The sequence below is a fragment of the Rhinolophus ferrumequinum genome, chromosome 24 (assembly GCF_004115265.2).
Source record: "Rhinolophus ferrumequinum isolate MPI-CBG mRhiFer1 chromosome 24, mRhiFer1_v1.p, whole genome shotgun sequence".
Classification (NCBI taxonomy): domain Eukaryota; kingdom Metazoa; phylum Chordata; class Mammalia; order Chiroptera; family Rhinolophidae; genus Rhinolophus; species Rhinolophus ferrumequinum.
In genome coordinates, this window is record NC_046307.1 from 31,615,055 (window position 1) to 31,640,662 (window position 25,608).

At 35.1% G+C, this 25,608-nt stretch overlaps 1 protein-coding gene across 2 annotated transcripts in view; it reads left to right on the forward strand.

The window, feature by feature from the left end:
* The window catches only part of HMMR (hyaluronan mediated motility receptor), a 28,668-nt gene extending 6,680 nt beyond the window's left edge, over nt 1–21,988 (forward strand). For both annotated transcript variants that reach the window (XM_033097058.1, XM_033097059.1), the window contains exons 5-18: nt 2,764–2,952; nt 4,004–4,090; nt 4,178–4,278; nt 5,856–5,930; nt 6,065–6,243; nt 6,707–6,855; nt 8,187–8,401; nt 10,458–10,574; nt 12,616–12,762; nt 13,042–13,194; nt 13,279–13,378; nt 14,032–14,208; nt 19,333–19,495; nt 20,054–21,988. In XM_033097058.1, coding sequence (XP_032952949.1) covers nt 2,764–2,952; nt 4,004–4,090; nt 4,178–4,278; nt 5,856–5,930; nt 6,065–6,243; nt 6,707–6,855; nt 8,187–8,401; nt 10,458–10,574; nt 12,616–12,762; nt 13,042–13,194; nt 13,279–13,378; nt 14,032–14,208; nt 19,333–19,495; nt 20,054–20,073 — 1,872 coding nt within the window. In that variant the 3' untranslated portion in view covers nt 20,074–21,988. The remainder of the gene's footprint in view (nt 1–2,763; nt 2,953–4,003; nt 4,091–4,177; nt 4,279–5,855; nt 5,931–6,064; nt 6,244–6,706; nt 6,856–8,186; nt 8,402–10,457; nt 10,575–12,615; nt 12,763–13,041; nt 13,195–13,278; nt 13,379–14,031; nt 14,209–19,332; nt 19,496–20,053) is intronic.
* Nucleotides 21,989–25,608: the final 3,620 nt, after the last annotated feature.

The following is a 25,608-nucleotide window of genomic DNA, read 5'->3' on the forward strand; positions in this document are numbered from 1 at the left end:
CATGCAGACCAGTGCCTACAGGGTAATCGTTCCTTGGCTGGGATACCGTATTTCAGAGCCTGGATGTCCGTGTGATGTGCTAGCAAAGTCAAGTTGTTAGCATGCTAAGGGACAGAATCAAGATAACTCACTTCATGAAAAAAAGAATGATAACTGAAAGTCAATATGTTGCTTTACTACAATTATGTGAAAATCAAGTCTTTACATTTACATTTCCTTTCTGTTACTCTATATGTGAAGATGATGACTAGCTAGAGAATTGCTCAGGGAGCATGAAATCTAGCAGGTTAGTTGGACTGTGATGGAGTTATGCTAACCTGATGCATTCCTCTGCACCATTGGTATATGTCCGAGAGCTACGCTGTCCTATTTGGTCGCTACTTACCACATGTGGCTATTTAAATTAAATAAAATTAGAACTCAGTTCTTCAGTTGCACTAATCATAGTTCAAGTGCTTAATCACAATACGTGGTGAGAGGGTACCATATTGGACAGTGCATTTTCAACATGGCAAAAATTCCTATTGAGCAGAGCTGACCTTCTGTAAGAACCCTTCTGTAAGTAAGTAAGAATCCACTTCCTTCCCTAAGCAGGGCTGAGCTGATCCCTGCCAGCTTTCCTTTTCTGGAAGTCTTTTTTTCCATATTTCCATTACCAACTCTTTCCGGTAGACATATTCTTTTGATATATTAAAACTTTCAATTGCTTACAGTTAAATATGTCAAGGTAACTGCAAACCTCTGCCTTGGTTGCTCTGATCCTTTTAACATTTTTTTTTTTATATTCGCTATCATTTTATTGAGGATACATGCCTGTGATGTAGGAATTCATGCTTAGAGATGTAATAACTGAATCTCAGATAGCTGGTGAGTGGCAGTGCCAGGATTAGAAGTGGTAATTTGCATCAATTACTTAGTCTTTTAGAATAGAGATTTTTGACAAATAGAGCTCTATTTTATTTAAGCCCCACAGTACTAGTTGTTTGTGTTGTTTTTCTTAACTTGAATTATTTATCAATATTTGAAAGTACCATTCCATGCAAAATAAATTCAACCTTTTGACATCCTGTTGTAAAATCAGTTCTGACAATGCTGTTTCCATATTCCCCTCCAGGGTAACAGTCTGCCAGGGCTATGCAGGGCTGCCTCCTCTTTACCTCACATTTGCTCTCCAGTCCTCACTCTCCTTACTTATTAATAGTATCTGCTTGGCCGTGTTGGCATTGGAGGGTATAAACACTTTTTTAGAGCTTAAGCTTTTTTAACTGCAGAAAGTGGGATGTAGATCCTCTCAATGTTCTTTCTCCTATGGTATAACACTGTTATAAACAATAGGATAAGTATAGAGAATCTTCTGGGGAATCTTAAAGCTTGTTCAGTCCCTTGTTCACAGCTGTGTACATAAGTAGTGCTTGATGCATTTTTAGTTAAGTAGCCTTAAAATACTGAGATTAGAATTCAAAACGAACAGGAATAAAAAATACTTTTCATGTTACTTAATACAGCTATACTTTCTTGACACTTACATCCAACAAATAGTCTATTTTGGTAACTGTTTTATGTGCACTAGAAAAAAATGTATATGTACTTGTTGAGTATAGTGGTCTATATATGTCAAGTAGTTCAAGTTGGTTAAATAGTTTTGTTCAAATCTTTATCTGTACTGATATTTTTGTCTACTTAATCTGTTAGTTCCTGAGAAAGGTACTTTTAAATTTTCAACTCTGTGAATTAGTCTATTTCTCTTTTTCATTCTGTCAGTTTTTACTTTTTATATTTTGAAGTTATGATATTAGGTGCACAACAAATTTAAGATTATGTCTTCCTTTTTATCATAATGACCTTTTTATCATAAAATTCCCTCTTTATCACTAGTAATATTTTTTGTCTTAAAGTGTACTTTGTATGATATTCATATAGATATACTGGCTTTCTTTTATTGAATATTTACATGGTAAATCATCTCTGATCACTTTCTTGTCAACCTGTCTGTGGCCTTATAGTTAAAGTGCCCATCTCATAAACATCTGGGATCATTTTCCTTCAGCCTGAAAACTTTAGTGTTTCTTGTTGTGCAGGCCTACTATATTGCTAAGTACTCTCGGGTTTTTTCTCTGAAAACATCTGTACGTCACCTTCATTTTTCTCATTGTGAATATTTCATTGTGAATAAAAGGATATTTTCATTGTGAATAAAATTTTTCATTGTGAAAAAATATTTCATGGTGAATAAAATTTTAGATTGGCAGGTTTTTCCTTCCTATATTTTAAACATGCCATTTCATTGTCTTCTGGCGTCCACATTTTCTGTTGACATATTATGTGGTTTTGATTTTGGGTTTGGTTGTTATCTAGTAATTACAGCAGAAATGATGGTTTGCTGATGCCGACGGCACCCTACTGAGAATTCTTCTGCCTCAATAAAAAAGATATTTAGCATTTGAAACTATAATTTGATTTCATATAATTAGAACTAGAGAAAATAAGAGCTCTTATAGGTAGAAAGACCTTAAAAGTGAATAAAGAGTTTAATTACACCAGGAAGCTTATGGCAATTAAAATCCTGTGTTCTTAAAATGCACACAGATTTTTAAGATGTATCGTGAAGGAAATATGATTGTTTAAACAGCTAGTAAAATTAGAACATCTGAGAGCATCATGTCACAATCAGAGGTTTTTCTAGAACTTTAATGATCAGTAGCAGGTAGTTACGTGGGCATTGAATCAGTGAATCATTTATTTGTCCACCTTGTTTCCATCCAGATTCGCATCCTTGTGCAGGAACGTGGTGCTCAGGACAAGCGGATCCAGGATCTGGAAGCTGAGGTGGAGAAGATGGAAGCAAAGCTAAGTGCAGCAGTCAGGGAAAAAACATCTGTCTTTGCAAGTAATGCTGCTCTGGAAAAACAGGTTGCTGAATTATCCAGGGCTAATGAGCTACTAAAATCTAAGGTATTTGAACCTCATGATAATACTTACAATTGAATAAATAATAAACATATTTTTTCTTCTCGCATACCGGTTGTTTGGGAATTTTAGGCTCCAGTTTACTCCTTTTCCTTCACTATACGTGCCTTAAATATTAAGCTGCTTCCAATGGGAATTATGATTGTATCTGTTTATCATGATGCCTGACACATAAGAAGTTATAAACAAACAAATTACTTTTTGTTTTAATGTCTCATATTTCCTTACTCTCCTTCAAAGTAAGCCCCAACAGTAAGGCCATTAATCAAAGTTGCAGAATTCGTACCTAGAAGTCACTTTAAAGATCTCTCTCTGAAATAAATAATAGCATAATGGCAGGTTTCCATCTCACATCCTTTTGAGAATGAAGTGGGGAATGGAAAACTTTGTGGAGTAAATGTGTTCAATGAATTGTATTTATTGATGTTAATATACTAATAGATCTGAAAGTACTTAACAAGGTCATCCTGCTTGTTACAGAAGTAGAAGGTGGCCGTAAACCGCTGTTCGGTTTAATGACAGTCATTGATTCAGGGCCTGGAATGTGCTGGGCTCTTTGCTTACAAAGAGAGTGAGGGTGCATAAGAATCAAGCAGGAGAGAGGGGTTCCTGGGCCCCCACCTAGGACGATTTAGTTGGCCTGGGATGAACCCTGCAGTCCACATATTTCAAAGTAGACGGGCAATCTGGATGCATTTTGTGAAGAGAACACCCTTTATAAAATCCTCTCTAGGAAGTTTTCTTCTTTTTTTTGGGCCTTGCGATGTACTTTCCAGCATGTAGATAGATGTAAGTGACCACCAAGGTTACTTTCAGAAATAAACCAGAAAGTCACATTAAAGAAAAGGAGAGACAAAAACATTAGTAGTATAAAATCAGTAATCCTGGGGTTGGTCAAAGGTGGTTTTCTCTACCAGAGTATATTATAGACAAATAATAGTCCCAATAATTGGTAGAATAATCAATACTTAAGTGATTTTGTATGTGACTTAGCAGAAAATATTTCTGAATCTTTTACGTGTTTTGTTGTACTTAGTTTTCTGAAGACGGTAACCAGAAGAATATGAGAATTCTAAGCCTTGAGTTGATGAAACTTAGAAACAAAAGAGAAACTAAGATGAGGGTGAGTGATTGATACCTTTGCTAAGTTTGTTGGATCTGTGAATCTGAACAACTTTTTTATTTCCTAAAACACATTTCTGTTGTGCAGAGTATGATGGCTAAACAACAAGGCATGGAGGTGAAACTGCAGGTCACCCAGAAGAATCTCGAAGAGTCTCAGGGGAAAATAGCACAACTTGAGGGGAAACTGTGAGTGACTAAAAGGAAAGAGAAAGTATTAAGTGTAACCAGTTCTTGATTTACCTCCGTCACCTAGCTATTGTTTACTGAGACTTTCATCTTCCCTCTATACCTATCATTGCCTTCCTCTAATTGCCCTATTTCTTTTCAGAAGTTGTATTTGAGACCTAATCATTCCCAAACATTTTATGCTGAAAAGATGCATGAATGTTTGTTACTTTTGTACATCTTCTGTATCAGTGATGAGGAAAGGCCTCATCTTTCTAATAGCATAATCTTGTGGAGGTGGTGAAACTGACCAAAACTGAGCAACAGTGGTATAGGAGGCTTTGATTAATGCACAGTCCTAGCCTTCTTTTTATGACTGAGCTGAAATTTACATACAATAAAACACACAGATCACAAGTATTCAGTTTGGAGACTTCTGACAATTGTGTATACCTGTATAACCACCACCCAAGCATGATACAGACCGTTGCCACCTCCTCAGAAAGTACCTTTTTGACTCTTCCTGCTCCAACCCATGTAATACCCCTCACCGCACAACCACTTTTTGACTTCCGTCATCGTGAATTAGTTTGGCTTTTTGGGGAATATTTATTAGAGCATGAGAGTGTGTGTGTGTGTGTGTGTGTGTCTGTGTGTGCACGTGTGTGTGCATGCATGTGTCTTATTTTGTTGAACATAGTTTTTTGAGCTTTATCCATACTGTTGTGTGTATTGTAATTTGTTCGTTTTAATTTCTGAGTAGTATTCTACTATATGAACATACCTCATTTATTTACTCTTCTCCTGTTGATCAATATTTGGGTTTCCAGTTTCTGGCTATTATGAATAAGACTGCTATGTGTGCTTTTTTTGTGGACATGTTTTTATTTCTGTTGAGTAAATATGCGGGGGTGGAATTTCTAGGTTATAGGGTAGTACGTGGAACATTTTCAAAACCTCAAAGTGGATGTACCATTTTACGCACCTCCATAGCAGTGTATGATACTTCCAGTTGTTCCACATCCTCACCGACATTTGATTGTATCAGTCTGATTTCAGCCCTTCTAGTAGGTGTGAAGTAGTATCTCATCTGTGATTTTAATGTTTCACTATTAATGTGGAGTGTAAATGTATGTGCTTACTGACAATTCATATGTATCCTTTTGTAAGGTGTATGTTTAAATATGTTGCCCATTTCTTAAATTGAGGTGTTTGGAGGAGGTAAGCACATAAGGAATTGAACACGAGGCAGCCTGGAAGGCTTTATGGCACACAAAATGCTATTTTTATATCTGGTGGGTAGGGAAACCAGGAAAGCTAAAAAAAGATTATTTCTAACCCTTGGAATGTGGTTGATGACGACTTTTGTCATCACAGCCCTTTTATCAGAATATATTTGGAAAGCTTCCTCACTTAAAAAAAAAAAAAAAATCTTGGGTGTCCTATTTGCACACATTAAATTGTAAATTTGAGAAGTCCTATAAATGAGTGGTTAAGAGTTTGGACTCCAGTCAGCCTGCCTGAAACAACAGTGTCCGGTATAGAGTTAGCATTATGTGTAATTAGTGTATGTATTAATATATGCAACTTCTTTTTAGTGTTTCAATAGAGAAAGAAAAGATTGATGAAAAGTCTGAAACAGAAAAACTCTTAGAATACATCGAAGAAATAAGGTAATAAGAATAGCAGTTTGAAATTGGACCTTATTTTGTTGAAGTCTAATGAATATATAATTTTCATCTCTTTTCAGTTAATTTTCCCTTTGCTTAAATAGATATGCTCTTCAAAGTAATTTGTTTTAATGCAGTTGTACAGCAGATCAAGTGGAAAAATACAAGCTAGATATTGTCCAGTTAGAAGAAAATTTGAAAGAGAAGGATCATGAAGTTTTAAACCTTAAGCAGTCTCTTGAGGAAAATGTTGTTATGTTATCTAAACAAGTAGAAGACCTGAATGCTAAATGTCAGCTGCTTGAAAAGGAAAAAGGTATTCTAGTGTTTACAGTATTAATTTCTTTAGATAAGTACGACTACGTACAATATTTAAGAAAAGCACTGTTATATTAAAACAACTTTTTAAAATAATTATGTAAACAACAACAAAAAAATCTTTTTCTGTATATGAGAATTTTGTCTTTTATAATGTTTGTTCTCTGTTTATTTCAATATATTGCCTGTCTTGATTAAAATATGTACAATTGTGCTGTTCTTTAATCCCTGTTTTGTGGCCATTTAAAATTGGTAGAAACAAAACTAGGCTTGGGGAGTGTTATTATATATAGCATATATAGTAATGATCCAATCTTCAGAGTTGTTTTTTTTCCTTTGAAAATACTTGATCTCTGTTAACATGCTAACAGCAATATCTACAATAAAATTATGGGACTCTGGATTCTTAAAACTTAATGTTAGGATCCAATTATAGCACTTTTAATGTTTCCCTTTTATAGAAGACCTCATCGACAGGGGTAGAGAACGGGATGAAAATCTAAATTCTGAAATACAAAACATAAAACAGAAGTTTATTCTTGAAAAACAAGAACACGAAGAGCTACAACAAAAAGAGCTGCAAATTGATTTACTTCTGCAACAAGAAAAGGTAGTTTACAACCATTTAAAATAAAACTGTACTTATTTTATGTCATACATTTCCCGTGATCAGAAAACCTTTCAATTGTATACGTCCTTTGATCCAACTGGTCTGTTTTTGGAAGCTTATTCTTTGGAAATAATGATGGTTGTGCTGCAGATTAAGTACGAAGATATTCACCCCAGGGTTATTGAGAACGTGAAAAAATTACAAGCAACGGATGAAGCAAAATAAGGAAATTGTTTAAAAACCTTTTCTAGCACATTCTTGCATTAGATTACTACATAGGCATTTATGGTTATGCTGTAGAAGAGTGTCTAATCACATGAAAAACAAAACTGACAATTTTTAAATATCTAGATTATGTAAAGAACTTTTTACATATCAGTGAGAAAAAAGACAGTCCACTAAAAGAAAAATACGGGCATAGGATGGAAATAGATAATTCTTAGAAGTATAAAGTCAGATAGCCTGTAAACAATAATAGTAATAAATGCTCTGCCTTAGTAGTCATCAAAGAAATGGAAATACGTTTTCACTTATGAGATTGACACAAATTTAAACATTTGATAAAACACCACTGGTGAGAGTTGGGCAAGCAGGTACCCACATGCACTGATGTGAGATACTGTATTGTTGGGCAACTTGCGACAACTAAAGGGATTAAGTAGATCTGTGAATACTGACTTGAAAAGATCTCAACAACTGTTTTTGATCTCAACAACGATTTTTAAAATGACATTTACATATACAGTATATACCATTTATATTTTTAAAAATATATAAATATATAGGAAAAGACCATAAGGTATACATGTGGACCAAACTAGTGGTTGTCTCTGGAATGGCAAAACTAAGATTGGGGTAGGAAGTGGTCAAAGGCAATTTTCACTTAATTTATAATGTTACAATCTTTTTTACACTGGTGATTTACTTGTATTTATTTATTTATTGGTATTTATTATAACTTTAAAATATTTTATATAACATTGAAATCATAGTACTTTTTATATAATATCGTATGAGAAAAATATATGATAAAAGTCAGTGTAGAATATGATTTTAGTTTTACCAAGGATGTGTGGGTTGTGTGTGTGTGCGTGTGTGTGTTACATAGAAGAAAAATTGAAATAATATTTATCACAATTACAAGAAGATATAGGATATAATTCCAACAAAAAAGGTATATATCTTTATGTTTCCAAATTTCTTTGAAGCTTTTGAATTTAGTGTTCATACTTTATTATCTATATTTATTTTCTGTCCGTAAGAAAATGTCACAAATTATTAAATTATTAAAACCTTTTAAATTATTTTGGTTGTTTTTTATTTGGATATAGGAACTATCTTCTAGCCTTCAGCAGAAGCTATGTTCTTTTCAAGAGGAAATGATTAAAGAGAAGAATCTCTTTGAGGAAGAATTAAAGCAAGCTCTGGATGAGCTAGATAAATTACACCAAAAGGAGGAGCAAACTGAAAATCTGGTCAAGCAACTGGAAGAGGAAACAAAAGCTAGGGCTGAAGAACTGAAACTTCTAGAAGGAAAACTGAAAGGGTTTGTATTAACTGGACCTTTTATTTACATATGACATCAGATTTTACAAAGTATTTTCTAGTACATTCTCTCGGGATTGTCACATCAATCATGCAAGTGAGTGAAGTTGTAATTATTTTACAAGTAAGGAATAGACACCGGGAGGAAAGTATACATGCATAGGATATATACACAAAAAAGTATGACAGCCAAAGTCAGAAGCCATATCCTTTCTTTATTGAAGGGGTTTAATTAAAGAGACTTTTAATTTTAAAATGACCACAATTTTGGGTTCCTATAACTACTGTTATGTTTCCTAAAAATTACTGGACATTAACATTACAGTGGTAACAGATTTAGAAAAATAACCAAAAACTGAAAATCACCCACTTTTATAAGGTACATTTCCATTTTTTGTCTAAATGTACATCAGTGTACATAGTGTAAGTTACGTCTTTAATTACCTTTTCTGGGGGAGCACCACAAATACTTCAGAAGTAACAATAAAAAAGCAAAATGGGAAAAAGGAACCAGAACTGAGACACATTCAAAAATAAGAAATTTGTCATTAAAAGTAGAAAGACTGAGATCTTGTGGTTTTTCACTCTAGTTCCGTATAGTTTTCATCACGTTATGTGTCCTGCGCAACATTTACTTCAATTACAATACCCAAGTTGATTATTAGGTTCAAATTGCAAATAAAATAATTATATTGTTTGAATCCTTGGGATTTCATTACTGAATAATTTTCTAGCAAGGAACCATGAACTAGACATGAGGTATATCTCACAAGTATGTATCCATCTTTTGTTGGATATTTTTTTATTAATCTCTTTTCTGTTTTTGTTTAGTGAAAATAAAAAAGAACACCAAGGTTTTATACATGCATGCTTTTTGGGGTGCAGTACCAAAGTGTAATTAAGGGCATTGGTCTGTACTGCAGCCAGTCTCAGGGAATAAGCACTTTAAGAAACTGAGTAGATGATATCAGTTTCAGAAAGAAAGTTGAAACAATCATTTACTCTGACTCCAAGAACTGGGTCCAGAGGTCAGGAGATAAGGATTTTACTACTAAGTCTATTAACTAGCTGTGTAATTATGAACAAGACAATCTAAACCTCTTTAATTTCCTAGTTCATTAGATATAAAGGAGTTTTATGAGATGTTTTCTATGGTCTCTTCCAGCCTGGAAATTTTATGCTTAAAAGAAAAACTAAGAGTTGAAAGTGATTCGCATTGGGGCCAGGGAAGAGAATAGTATTATTATGAACCCTTTAGTACTATTTGATTGCTTTTAGCTGTGATGTGTATATTTTTAAAATCCCATATTCATCACAGAATGAATTTGATGAGCTGTTTATCTTGTCTCAGTGTCAAACTTAGTCTGTAAGTGAATAATGCTGTGTCGTTTTTGTTCTAAATGTTCTTTAAAGTATCTTTTATAAGCTCATATGCTTTTCTAAAAATTTATATCACCATTTTGATATATAATTTTTTTTAATCTCTGAGATTTGTAGTATGTTTATAAAAGTGACTTAAGAGCCATTCTGTCTATGCAAAATGATCCACTAAATAAGTTGTTGAATCATTGAATAACAATTTATGTGAGTTGTTGATATAGTCAAAATAAATCTACATAGTCCTGTAACACTTTTTTCAAAAGAACTTTTAAAACCAACTGACCTTAACTGTGCTTCGTATTTCTTAAATGTCTGCATGCAGAGAATGAAACTTGATTCAGTCCAAGTGTGTTTTAACTGGTGGTCCTTTACATTGTTTAGTCTTGGCTGCTGTTAAGATTCTGTTTGAGTCTTTTTATCCTACTTTCTTGCAAAAAAAAAGCATTCAAACTACCTACATAAATACATATGATATGAAAAAATAAGTTTAGAAGTAAGTAAACAAGGAGGAAAACAAAAGTAAAATAAGAGCAGGGAAGATCAGATGAAGCCGTACATAAGCATGCAATCAGGTGTAGGTCATACCTTTAGACAGTGTCAAAGGGGAATACTAATCTCTTTCTTAGGGTAATAATTTGTAGTTAGCAGTTTATCTTTTAATTGTTCTTTTTTCTTAGGAAAGAAGCTGAACTCCAGAAAAGTAATGCTGCTCACACGCAGGCCACCCTGCTTTTGCAGGAAAGGTATAATAGTACCGTGCAGAATCTTGGAGATGTTACTGCTCAATTTGAAAGGTATTTTTATTGGGAGACTGCACCCGCAGCATAATAAAAGCAGGGATGGGTTTCCACCTAGAGAAAATTGTGAACAAAGCAATCACACAAATAAAATTATTGGTATCACTTTAAATTCCAAAATGACCAACCACAAATAGGCATTGAGTTTTACATGGTAGTCTTACATATAGTAATTTACCTTTTATTTTTATGTAGTTGAAATTATAGATTTTTATGTGAACACTTTTGCAGTTCATTAAAGAACTTATTTCTATCCAAAGAACATAAAGATATTCACCTATTTTTCTTCTAAAAGTTTCAAAGTTTCACTTTTCACTTTGTCACCTAGAACAGATTTCTGTGTGTGTAGTGATAGAGGATCAAATTTATTTTTGTTTTTCCATTTTGTTTTTCCATTCCACAATCAATTGCCTAGTGCCTATTTGTTGCATAGTACCTTGTTTCCCCAGTGGTCTGTTCTGACATGTGATATAACATATATATCATATATATACACACACATATAATATTTATATGTATACATTATAATTTTTATATTAATATGTCAGAGCATAAATATAAATTATACGCATTATAAATACACACATATATGATTTTTACTGCTGTTCTCAACCCTGTAAAGGGATTCCCCTTCTTGCTACTTTGAAAAATAGTACCTTAGGAAGTTTTTAGCCATTCTATTTCACTCACCATCAGTATGCTAATAAATAAAATTGTATTTCTTCAACCCACACCTCTCCTTTCAGCTCTGTACCCGTGTATCCAGCTGCCTATTTGACATCTCCAAGTAGATATCTCAGTATCATCTAATATTAACCTGTCTAAAACAACTCTTGATCTTTCTATCTCTTTCTACCTCTAATCTCATTCTTTTTTTTTATCTCAGTCAGTAACATCTTCCCAGCTTCTCATTTCACATATCTTTCAGTCATCTTTGATTATTTTCTCTCCTTTTCTCCCAAAATCCAATCTATTTCTGGAATTTTAAAGTTCTGCCTCCAAAAAATATCTTGTATCTTTCCATTTCCAAGTCCTTAATCCAAGCCTTCTATACTACTCACCTGGACTGATAAATAATTGCTTTCTAGTTAATCTTCCAAATTTGATCTCCTGCCCTTTCCCCAATCCATTATCAGTATCCACATACCGTGTTTCTCCGAAAATAAGACTGAGCCGGACCATCAGCTCTAATGCGTCTTTGGGACCAAAAATTAATATAAGACTCAGTCTCATTTTAATATATAAGACCAGTTCTTATGTAATATAATATAAGACTGGGTCTTATATTAATTTTTGCTCCCAAAGACGCACTAGAGCTGATGATCCGGCTCGGTCTTATTTTCGGGGAAACACGGTATCTCCAGAGTAATCCACACACCTACTTAGAAATCTCAGGTAAACCCGTTGTGCCTCGCGGTGATGACTGGCCTCTTGCATCTCTAGATTCTATTCCTGTCTCTCAAATTCTTTTCCCTGACTGCCTTCCTAAATTCTCCTTATTCATCATGTCTCAGCTTTTCACTATGTATTCCTCAGAAAGGCCTTTTCTGAATCACCAACCAAAATGTTGGGTCCCCTGTTCTATTAGCTTAAGGTGCTCTGTAGTTGTTCTTCATAACACCAGAAATTTAATTCTATACTTATTTTTCCAGTTTTTTTTGCAAAAACCGAGAGGCATTTCCCTCTCTTCCCCTCAAGACCATAAACTCTGTGACAGTAGTAAGTTCAGGGACTGTAGAATTTTTTGTTTCAGCATAATTTTCATGTTTGGTAGTTGTTTCCATCTCTGTACGCATACTTCCTGCACATAGTAGGCGCTTGATTTTTTTTTTTTTTGAATGAGCAGCATATGCCATATAAGCTCATTAATACTGACCTGAGAACACTGAATTCTTACCTGTGGAAATGCATAAATAGATACTAAAGTTTTATTTGTTTTACTGAAAAGTTTACAAAATACGAATTCATCAGCTATGTATTTGTCACGTATACAATAGTTAGAAAAATCCTTTAACTTTTTTTTTTTCTTTTTAATAAGCTATAAAGCATTAACAGCCAGCGAAATAGAAGATCTTAAGCGGGAGAACTTTACACTTAAGGAAAAAGTGGCCAAGGCTGAGAAAAGTATAGAGGATGTTCAACATCAGATACTGGCAACTGAGAACTCAAATCAAGAATACGCAAGGTACGTAGTGGAAATAAAACCTGCCCACACTTGTGGCCTTAGAACCCTAACGACAACTTCATGTTGAAAGTCAGCTACTAAGGGATGCCGGGAATTGTAGTTCCATGGCTTGCTTTGGGTGAGCTTAAATTGCAAATTAAGAATTTACTTAGTAAGTTAAGAAAGTACAATTCTTGAAGAAGTCCTGAAGTTTTTTTTTTAAAAAAAAGGAAAGGGGGAGAAAAAGATAATTAAAATGGCTGTAAAATGTTTAGTGGACTCTTCTCTCTCAAACCCAAGGATGATTCTAGATCTGCAGACCAAATCAGCACTTAAGGAAGCAGAAATTAAAGAAATCACAGTTTCCTCTCTTAAAAAAATAACTGATTTGGAGAACCAACTCAAGCAGCAAGGTGAAGACTTTAAGAAACAACTGGAAGAGGAAGAAGCAAGGTAATCTAGGTGTAGAACCTGAGTGCCACGTACCTCGGGCATTTATTCTAAGACACTATGTCTTAATTTCATTTGCCCTTACAGAAAAGCTGGAAAAGAAAACTCAGTGGCAGACTTAACGGAGGAAATGAACAAGTGGCAACTCCTTTATGAAGAACTATATAATAAAACAAAACCTTTTCAGGTTTGTCAATTAGGACTAAACTTACTTGTGTTTCTTTTAGGAATTCACTTTGTCCCGTCACAATCATGACAATAACTTGGTTTTTGTAAAAGAGCATTTTGTGGTGCATTTACAGTGCCAATTTAACTACCTGTTGAAGAAGGCTCACAAATTTTATTAAATTATTATGTGTACATTTGTAATATAGCCTTTATAGGCCAAAAATATCTCCTAATAAGAGACTTAACGTTAATAGCTTACAAGGTTCTTTTGACAATCTATGTCAATTTGTTATAATTATTTTGTTATGATCTTTCTCAGTGTATCTCAAATTAATACAATACACTTATCTTAAAAGAAAAAGGATAAATGCTAATCTTGGCACTTGGGTAAGGGGCAGTATTGGATATAATATGGCGACCCAGTTGACACATATTAGGCTGGCTAGCTGGCCTTTTTTCCTTGTTTCTTTCCTGTTTTTATGATCTTTGAAATGAAAAACACAAAGGTTTTTAAGAGTCTCATAGATGATTTATGAAGAGCCCTGAGAATGTGTCAGCCTAACCTGTTTTTGTTCATTTTCATTTTCTTTTACTTTTGTTTTCTTTATAGTTGATGTAGGCAAGAATTAACAGCTTTAAGTCTTAATTTTTTATTAAAAAAATATTTTTCAGCTACAACTGGATGCATTTGAAGCAGAGAAACAAGTGTTGTTGAATGAACATGGTGCAGCTCAGGAACAGCTAAATAAACTAAGAGATTCGTATGCTAAATTATTGGGTCATCAGAATCTAAAGCAAAAAATCAAGCATGTTGTGAAATTGAAAGATGAAAACAGCCAACTCAAATCGGTTTGTAAAGTAACACTTAGTTCTATTGTAGATATTGGGGTGGGGTATTTTTTATTCTAACTATTTATAATGAAGTAAAATGACAGTCTTTTATGTCAGAAAAAACTAATGTTGACTAGATGAGTATTAACATTCTCTGGTTTTCCAACTACCTCATTAGTAGATTGAAAATTACTAGTATGATTGGAAGAATTCATAAAACTTTGCACATCCATTTCTATTTGCAAATTACCAAAGTCCTTGATGTAAATAAATGCCATAAAGATAAGCAGTGTCCAAAAATAGTTAGGTGTTTAAATTTTCTAACAGCTCTCTTGAGGTATATTTCACACACCATACAATTTACCCCTTTAAAGTGAACAACTCAATGATTTTTAGTACATTCACAGATTGAAGCAAACCATCACCACAGTCGATTTTGGAACATTTTTATCACCTCAAAATCAAGCCCTTTATTCTTTAGCTATCATCTCCCTATCTTCTCATCCACTCCTCCTACCAGTAATCTACTTTCTGTCTTTATAAATGTCCCCATTCTGGACATTTCTTATTTGTGGAATCAAATAATAATATGTGGTCTTTTGTAACTAGCTTTCAATCAGCATAACGTTTTCAAGTTCATCTGTGGTGTGGCATGTATCAGTACTTGTTCTTCTAAGGCATAATAATATTATGCACATATGTTACATTTTACTTATTCATTTGTTAGTTGATGGGCATTTGGGTTTCCACCTTTGGGCTGTTATGAATAATGCTACTATAAACATGTAGAAGTTTTTGTTTGGATATATGTTTTTGTTGCTTTGAGGTTCTATCTAGGAGTGAAATTGCTGTGTCATGTGGTAACTCTGTGTTTAATCATTTGAGGAACTGCTGGACTGTTTTACAAAGCAGCTATATACCCTCTACTTTCCCGCAGCAAAGTATGAGGATTCCAATTTCTCCATATCTTCACCAACACTTGTTATTTGACTTTTTGACTCTAGCCATCCTAGTGGATGTGAAATGATACCTAATTGTGGTTTTGACTTGCATTTCTCGAATGACTAATGTTGAGCACCTGTCTTCTCATGTGTTTATTGACCATTTCTTATCTTCCCGGTAGAAATGTCATGAGATCTTTCACCCATTTTTTAATTGGATAATTTGTTTTTAATGAATTGTGAGAGTTCTTTATATATTCTCTATACTGATCCCTTATCACAGCTATTATTTGAAAATATTTTCTCCCATTCTGTACATTGTCTTTTCACTTTCGGTATGATGTTCTTTGCAACACAAAATTTGATGAAGTCTAATGTATCTGTTTTTCCTTTGTTGCTTGTTCTTTGGTGTCTAACAACTCTTTGCCAAATTCAATGTCATGAAGATTTAGCCCTATGTTTCTTCCAAGAGTTTTATAGTTTTAGCTCTCACAATTAGCCATTGATCTATTTTGAGTTAATTTTTGTATACAGTGTGAGGTAAGGTTCCAAAGTCATTCTTTAACATATAGATATCTAGTTTTCCCCCCACCATTTGTTGAACAGCGTATTCTTTACCCCAGTAAATGGTCTTGGTATCTTTGTTGAAAATCAGTTGGCCATATATGTAGGGGTTTATTTCTAGACTTGTAAATGGATTCTGTTGATTTATGTACCTATTCTTGCCACACTGTCTTGGTTACTCTTGGTTTGTTGCGAGTTTTGAAACCAGGAAGCATGAATCATCTTACTTCGTTCTTTTTCAGGATTGTTTTGGCTCTTCTGGGTCCCTTGAAATAAGAATTCTACAATCGGCTTTTTTTTTTTTTTTTTAAAGATTTTATTGGGGAAGTGGAACAGGATTTTATTGGGGAACAGTGTGTACTTCCAGTCAAGTTGTTGTCCTTTCAATCTTAGTTGTAGAGGGTGCAGCTCAGCTCCAGGTCCAGTTGCCGTTGTTAGTTGCAGGGGGCGCAGCCCACCATCCCTTGCGGGAGTCGAACTGATGACCTTGTGGCCGAGAGGACAGACTCCAACCAACTGAGCCATCTGGGAGCTCAGCTCAAGGTGCCGTGTTAAATCTTAGTTTCAGGGGGCAGAGCCCACCATCCCTTGCAGGAGTCAAGGAGTCTAACAGGCAACCCTGTGTTTGAAAGCCCACTGGCCCATGTGGGAATCGAACCGGTAGCCTTCGGCGTTAGGAGCACGGAGCTCCAACCGCCTGAGTCACTGGGCCGGCCCCTAGAATCAGCTTTTTAATTTCTATAAAGAAGTCATCTGAGATTCTGATGGGGATTGTGTTGAACCATCAGTTTGGGGCATATTGCCATCTTAAGTATATTATGTCTTCCGATCCATGAACATGGAATGTTTTTTTCCAATTATTTAGAGCTTTAATTTCTTTCAACAATGTGATAGTTTTTAGAGTATAAGTTTTGCACATCTTTTGTTAAGTTTATTCCTAAGTATTTTATCCTTTTTGATGCTATTGTGAAGGAAATCATTTTTGTAATTTTATTTTTGGATGGTTCATTGCGAGTATATAGAAATACTATTGATTTCTGTATATTGATTTATTCTGCAACTTTACTGAACTTGTTTAGTAGTTGTAATAGTTTTTAGTGGTTTCTTTGAGATTTTCTGTATAGAAGATCATCTGTATACAGAGGTTGTTTTACTTCTTTTCTAATCTGAATGTCTGATTTCTTTTTTCTTGCCTAAGTTCCCTGGCTAGAACCTTCACTACAATGTTGAACAGAGGTGGTGTGAGTGGACATCCTTGTTTTGTTCTTGATTTGGGGGAAAGCTTTCATAATTAAGCATGATTAGCTGTGATTTTGTCTTTATCAAGTTGAGGAAGTTTTCTTCTATTCCTAGTTTTTTTCAGTATTTTTATCATGGAAAGGTATTAAATTTTGTCAAATGCTTTTCCTATTTCTATTGAGGTGATCGTTTTGTATTTTTTTAATTCTGTTGATCTTGCTGGATTCGTTTTGCAAGTATTTGCTGGAGATTTTTTAGATCCGTATTCCCAACAGATACTGGCCTATAGTTTTCACGTAATCTCTCTCTGCTTTTGGTATCAGGGTAATGCTGACCTCGTAAAATGAGTTGGAAAGGGTTTTGTTCTTTCTATTTTTTTTGAATTGTTTGTGAATAATTGGTATTAATTCTTCATTGAATGTATTGTGCAATCCTGACCTGAGCTTTTCTTTGTCAGTAGTTTTTGATTACTAATTCAATCTCTTCACTTCTTATACGTCTATTCAGATTAACTGTTTCTTCTTGACATTTTCAGTAGTTTGTGTCTTTCTAGGAATTTGTCCATTTCATTTAAGTGATCTGGTTAGTTGTATACAATTATTAGTAGTATTTCTTTATAATAATTCTTATTTTGGTAAAATCAGTAGTAATGGCCCCTCTTTTCATTTCTGATTCTAAGTCTTCTCCCTTTTCTTTCTTTTTTTTTTTTTTTTTTAGTTCCTTTAGTTCTATGAACATAAATATAATGGCTACTTGAAAATCTTTTCTGGATAAATCAAATATCTGATTACTCTCACAGGCAGTTTTGTTTTTCCCTGCTTTTTCTCAATGTATAGGTCATGCTTTCCTGTTTATTTGCACACCTGGGAAAATGGGTATTTAGATCATACATTGTAGCATCTCTGGGTCTTGCCCACTCCTGCCAGGTGTGATGTTACTATCTTGTTATTTGTTTCCTCATTGGCTTGATTGTGTTACAAAAGTTTATTTTTCCTCCCTACCGCCTGTAGTTTTGTGCCTCTGGTGTTGCTGCTTAGGGAGGCTCAGTTTTAGGTATGTGGCAATCACCCTGGGATGACCCTGGGTTTGGTAGCGCTGTCTTCCGTCCTCTCTTTTGCTGACCACAGTTAAACGCCCCGCCCCCCCCCCCCCCCCCCCCCCCCGTTGCTAGATGACTAGTTGCTTATTGCTCTGTTGTTTTCAACAATGCCTGGGGGCATAAATTGCTGTATAAACGAATCCAAATGATGGCTCTTGTGTTGGAATTGTGGCTGAGGTCAATGGTTGAGTTTGTTCTGACTCCACAAGGGCTTCTCCCAGTTGTCTTATTTACCAGTGCTCTCCTACAAACTACATGACCTACAGTTTAGCCTATATTTTGAATCACTCTAATTTCCTTGTACCACCACCTGTATCATTATTTAGAGCAGCCTTTGGCTTGAACTCCTCCAAGCACTGTTGCAAATGAAGTCAGTTCCTTTAGGAAGAATTTAGGAGCTATGTGTTTTACAGCCCTCAGGTAGAGTCTCTGAGGCTGGGCTCTGGAACCGGAGTTGGGGGCAATGGCACACTTTTCTCTGAGTGATACCTTTGCCCTCGGACCGGAGTGCTCTGTAGACATGAGGGAGAAGGGGTGGGGAGCACCCTGAGGTTCTCTCAGCGGGCCCGACCTGGCGTGGAACCATCACCTTATGAACCAGGGCAGGGATGATCAAGGTCCAAGCATTTTCGCCACTCTGCACCTAAGGCAAAGCCTCTGTTCGATGGGAGAAAGGACTCTCTACCTCTCAACCATATTACCACAGGTGGCGGAGGGCAAGATGAGAAATGCCGATGTCCTGCTCTTCCTGGCAGGAAACGCCTCTGACAGGCTGCTGTGTTCTTGGCTGCAGAAGTTTGGTATGGAGTTTCCATCTTCTGAAGCTGGGAGTGGGGCAAGAGGGAGCAGGCTTGGTTCAGATGTCTGCCTTTCTTACCACATTTGTATAGATTTGTTTGAATAGATGTTTCCTCCTTGGCTATTTTGCCTTAGCATCAATTTTAGAGGCTTTAAATGGTTGCTGTTTTCTAATTTTTAGTTTCACTAGAAAGCAAATCAGCAGAGCTCCTCATGCTGTCATGCTGGAAGTGCAGCTCAGCATTTAAGTTAGAGATGAACTTTTACCAGAAACATAGCTTTGTACCTGTAGAGGGGCCAGAAGATTTAAATCACTCGTTATCTGCTTTGTCACAGCTGTTCCGAATCATTTTGTCATTTGTGGTCTTAAAGTCTATACCTAGTAGTCATTTTTACCATTTGGTGTGATACCTGAGCAGCTGTAGAATTTGTCGGTAACATTGGTAACACATTTCACTAACATGATCTTAATTGTTCATTGTCTTTATTTTTCTGACATAGGAGGTGTCAAAACTCCGCTCTCAGCTTTCTAAAAATAAACAAAGCAAGAGAAAACTTCAGGAGGAATTGAATAAAGTGCTGGGTATCAAGCACTTTGATCCTTCAAAGGCTTTTCTTCATGAAAGTAAAGAAAATTTTGCTCCCAAAACTCCATTAAAAGAAGGTAAGAAATGAGTAAGTGTATAAAAGTGTCATCTTCCTTTGAATTAGCTTTTATAACATTTAGTAAGTTATCCATTTTTATGAACTGAAAATTTGTTGACAATTTCTGATATGAAAGAAATTCTTTCCAAGATTTTTGTGTAAAATTCCCTTTCTTTCTTCCCTAATACTCTCCATTTTCCATGTATCCAGATCCTGTCTTTCAAGCCCCTTTCAGACTCCGTCTTCTTGAAGCCTGATCTGACTTTTTTGCTTCTACCTGCTTCGCACCAGAATTATTCCCTCTAACATACTCTTAGCATTTTAATCTAAATGTCTGATTTGTAGTTTTGAAGAAATAGGTGTTCTCTTTCCTGACTGTGTGAATCTTTGTATTGTTGACAATAAATCAAAATTGGTTGAAATAGGGAATGAAGAAATACAAATAAAATTATGCCACAGAACGCAAACGTTGCTTCATCTGCCTCATGGGATAGGAGATGCCTGTTTTTAGTTTATAATGTGTGATGATTTAATTTTAATTGAGAATACTAACACCTCTTTTTAATAATCCTTCCAGGCAATACAAACTACTGTTGAGCTCCTGTGGAGTTTCAAGAATCATGCAAGTAAACATCTGAAAAACCTGTTGAAGATTCTTTTATTCTTATTATTTTTATTGTTGTTGTTGCTGTTACTATCATTATGTTTGTAATGAATATTTTTTTAATGTATTTAATACGAACTTCCTATCCTTAGGTATCCGAAAGGAAGTTCAACATTTTTATCAATGTCTTCTGACATTTTATTTTCTGTTGTCAGTACCTCCTCCTCAATGCTCATTTTTACTCACCTCATTCTAAACCTTTACCTGGCTTTCCAGCTTTAGAACTCATCCCATCAATTCAACATTCGTTTTAAAGTCGCTCTCATATTATTGCCCCCCTATTCTGAAACCTTAGATGGTTTCAAGATTCTAATCCGCAGGTTTTGTAGGTTGATACTGAAGGGGTTTCCTAACCTGAACCTGTTAAGCTAGGATAAAACACCGTGGCTTGTTCTTTCCTCTACTTTGATTCTCCTAATAAGGTTCATTCTGTCCTCCCCATCATCCATTTTTCCAGTTCAAGTAAGAAGGGCACACTTAATTCCATAGGAATCTCTTTATCTCATATCAGAGTCACTGGGTTGGTCAATAATTTGCAGATTCCTAGACTCCATCCCAGTCCTACGAAATTAAAATCTGGGGTTTGTCATGAAAAATCTGCCTTTTAAGCAAATTACTCAGTTAATTCTTAGATACACTGAAAATCTGAGAAACTCTGCTCTTAACCTCTTTAGAGAATTTTTCTTATACTCCTTGGCATAGGCCTGACAACTGGGTATTTGATTAGTATTTGTGTAATACGAAATAAAAACCACACATTAAGTCATTAACCCAATTATTCAACTTGTTTTATGTGAAGTTGCATTAATGCTATTTAAGATGTATTTATTGTCTCTGCCCTCCTCTCCTCACCTTGTCCCTAGAATTACAAATGGTGGTATACTATTTAAGAATGGTGATTCTCTATCCAAAATGTCTGATTTAAAAAGCATATTATAAGCCACCTTTTTAATAATATTTTTTCATTGATGGACTAACAGAGACTATTAGAATAGATTTTCATAATAAATTATTTTGGATCTTAATACATAGTTGAATTTTTAAATATTTGAATTAAGTTCAGAGGGAACGTAGGAATTAGGAAACTTGTCTAATAAAAAGAAATAGTTCAAGACTTCTCCCTTTAGCCAAGATGGAGTAACAGGGATTGGACTTATTACTCCTCCCCCTACCCTACACACACAAAACACACACGCACACACACGCACGTACGCGTATGTGCAAATACACCTAAAACTATCAAAAAACTAGACAAGATATACAAAAGAATGATTTTCAAGATGTTAGACGTAAGACAACAAAAGACAGAAATCCCTGAGAGATGGGAAAAATCAAGGTGAGCCCTGCCTTTGATCCCTATTCACAGCCTTGAGAGAATTTCCAAACAATGAGGTAGTGAAGGGGAACCCAGGCAGAGTCCACCCAACTACCTGAGTTGAAAAAACAGAGCTGAGGTCTGGGGAGTCCGAAGTAGCTAGCATTCGCAGGACAGAGTACTAGAAAGGAAAAACTTGTACACACAGAGGTCCCTGGAGATCTACAAAGGGTCTCTCAAGTATTTACTACTCATGCAGGTGAGGAAACTACCTGACGCCTGGGAAAGAACCACCCCCAAAAATTTAGAAATGACAATGCTCGAAGCTCAGACAAGGCTAGAAATACTGCCTGTTCCCTCCAGCCAAGTCATGATTTATTGAGTAGGATATCCAGAAAGGGTTAGCCTCAGTATTGGGAAATACAGGCATACCTCGATTTGCTGCACTTCACTTTATTGCACTTTGCAGATATTGCTTTTTTTATAAATTGAAGGTTTGTGGCAACCCCATGTCAAACAAGTCTATTGGCACCAAAAAGATTATGACTTGCTGAAACTCAGATGATGCTTAGCAATTTTTAGCAATAAAGTATTTTTCAATTAAAGTATGTACTTTTTTTAGACACAATAATATGACACACTTAGTAGATTAGAGTACAGTGTAAACATAACTTTTCTATGCACCACTGGGAAACCAAAAAATTTGTTTGACTTCCTTTATTGCAATATTTGCTTTATTATGATGTTCTGGAACCAAACCCACAATATCACTGAAGTATACTTGTAATTAGTCCTAAAGTGAGCATTGCTCTGGTCTCACTTAACAAATCTTAAAAGGAAGACCCAAAATGATAAAACTATTTCTAAGATACTTAATTACATCCCAGGGCAAAGCTCAAGAATATTTGTAGGATTATAAAAATATCGAGCACCCAAAAAGTTAAATTCACAGTTTCTAACATCCAATTGAAAGACTACTAGACATACAGAGAAGCAGGAAACATCACCCATAATGAAGAAAATAGTCAATCAACCCAGAACTAACACAGAGCTTAGAATTAGCATAGGACATCAAAACAGTTATTCCATATATACCAACAGTTTAGAGAAGACATGTAACATTAAAAAAAAAAAAAAGGTCCAAATCTAACTTACAAAGATAACAACTACACTACTCGATGGGAGTAACAGTAGATTAGATATTGCAAAATGAAAAATTAGTGAAGCTGAAAACAGTGGCAGGACCTATCCGAAATGAAACAAACAAGATTCAAAAAATGAGCAGAGCAAAGGGATACGGGTGTCTGAAAGAGGTGAAGGAATATAGTCTAATATTGTGATAAGTTTTCACAGTGACAGATGGGTACTAGACTTAGTGGGTCATCACATTGTAAGGTATAAAAATGTTGAGTCCCTATATTGTACACCTGAAACTAATATAACTAATATTATATACCAAGTATACTTAAATTGTTAAAAAATGAAAGTAGGAAAAAAAAAAAAAGCCAGCACTGAGGTGCTCTGGGACAACTACAGACCGACTGATATATATGTAATTGGAATTCCCAGAGGACAGAAGGAGGGACAGAAAAATTATTTGAAGAAATAATGGTGGACACATTTCCAAATATGATGAAAACTATCCACCCGCAGAGCCAAGGAACATAATGAACCCTAAGAACAAGAAATATGAAACATCACAATCAAATTATTAAAACTCAATGATAAAAACTGTCAACCTAGAACTATCTCAACAAAAATAGTTTTCAGAAACAAAGATGATAAAGTGATTTGCAGACATAAAACAAAACAAAACAAAAAACAAGTAAAATTATCTCCATCACCACTAGAAAAAATCTTAAAGCAAGTCCTTCAGGCAGGAGAAAAATAATGCCAAGTGGAAATAAGAGTCTACACTAAGGAATGAAGAGCACCAGAAATAACTTCATGGGTAACTGCATGAGTCTTTTCTTACTGTGTTTCCCTGAAAATAAGACATAGCCGGACCTTCAGCGCTAATGCGTCTTTTGGAGCAAACATTAATATAAGACCTGGTCTTATTTTAATGTAATATAAGACCGGATCTTTATGATATGATATGATATGATATGATATAATACTAGGTCTTATATTAATGTTTGCTCCAAAAGACGAGTTAGAGCTGATGGTCCGGCTAGGTCTTATTTTCGGGGAAACGTGGTATTACTTTAGTCTCTTTAAAAGACAATTGACTGTTTAAACAAAATATCAACAGCATAGTTTGGAGTGTACTCATAGTAAAAATTGAGCGTGACAGCAATAACTCAAAGTCCAGGAGGGGAGAAAATGGAATTTTGTGATAGCGAGGTTCTTACACTATATGTAGCGTGGTATAATGTTACTTAAAGATAGGTTGTGATAGTTAATAATATAAACCCTAACTAAGCAATCACTAACATAAAACACTTGCAGCCATAAGCCCATAAAATAGAATCATAAAAAATATTCAGTTAATTCAAAGGAAGGCAGAAAAAGAGGGAAAGGAAAACAAAGGACAAATGGGGCCAATAGAAATCAGATAGCAATACAGTGAATTTAAACTTAACCATATCAATAGTCAACATTAAAGATAAATGGTCTATATATCCCAATTAAAATACAGAAATGATCAAATTAAAAAGCAAGACTGAGTATATGTTGCCTACAAAAATTCACTTCAAACTTAAAGACAAAAATAGCTGAAAAGTAAAAGGGTATTAAAACATACACCAAGCTGAGAGGTGACATCACCAAGATTACGCGTTAGAAAACCCTAGACCCTCCTTCCCTCCATAGACACTGGTTCAACAATGATACAGAAACACATTCCCTTTGTGAGAAATCCAGAAACTAGCTGAGAGTGCCAAGAATACACATGGCTTTAGGATAGTTTCATCAACAAATAGTGTCGACAGAACTGGATATCCAAAGCAAAAGAATGAAATTTGAACCTTATCGTAAACCATACACAAAAAACAACTCAAAAAGTATTAAAGATCTAAATGTAAGGATTAAAGACCTTAATCTGTAAAATTACTAGAAGAAATTATTAGGGGGAAAGCTTCTTGACATTGGTCTTGACAATGATTTCTTGGGTGTGATACCAAAATCACAGTCAATAAAAGCAAAAATGGACAAGTGGTACTTCATCCAACTAAAAAGATTCTGTATAAGAAAGGAAAACCGTGAAAAAACAACTTATAAAATTCAAGAAAATATTTGCAAACTATATATCAGATAAGGAGTTAATTTCCAAAAGATATAAGGAATTCCTACAACTCAATAGCAAAAAAAAACTAATAACCTGATTAAAAATGGGCAAGAATTTGTACAGACATTTATCCAAAGGCTACATACAAGTGGCCAGCGGGTTTATGAAAAGATGCGATGCTTAGGGCCTCTAATCATCAGGGAAATGTACATCAAAACCACAATGAGGTATCACCTCACACCTGTTAGGATAGCTGTTATCAAAAAACGAAAGGTAAGTGTTGGCGAGAAGGTTGAAAAATTGGAATGCTTGTACACTGTTAGTGGAGATGTAAGATGTTGCAGCCGCTATGGAAAATAGTATGGAGGTTCTTCAAAAAACTGAAAATAGAACTACCATAGGATCCAGCAATCCCATTTATGGGTATTTATCCCAAATAATGGAAATGAGGATCTCAAAGAGATATTTGCACTCCCATGTTCATTGCGGCATTACTCACAATAGCTAAGGAACAACCTAAATATCCATCATTGGATGAATGGATAAATAAACTGTGGTACTTCCCAGACAATGGAATAATAGTCAGCACTAAAAAGATGAGCTACCAAGCCACGAAAAGACAAGGAGGAGGAGCTTTAAATGCATATTACTAAGTGAGAGAAGTCAGTCTGAAAACAATACATACTGTATAATTCCAACTCTCACATTCTGGAAAAGGCAAAACTATGGTGATATTGAAAAGATCAGTGGTTGCCAGGGGTTGAGGGGAGGGAGAGATGAATAGGTAGAGCACAGAGGACTTACAGGGCAGTGAACATACAGTATATGATACCCCAATGATGGATACATGTCATACCTTTGTCTAAACTCATAGAATGTACAACAGCAAGAGTGAGCCCTAGTAAACTGTGGCCTTCAGGTGAT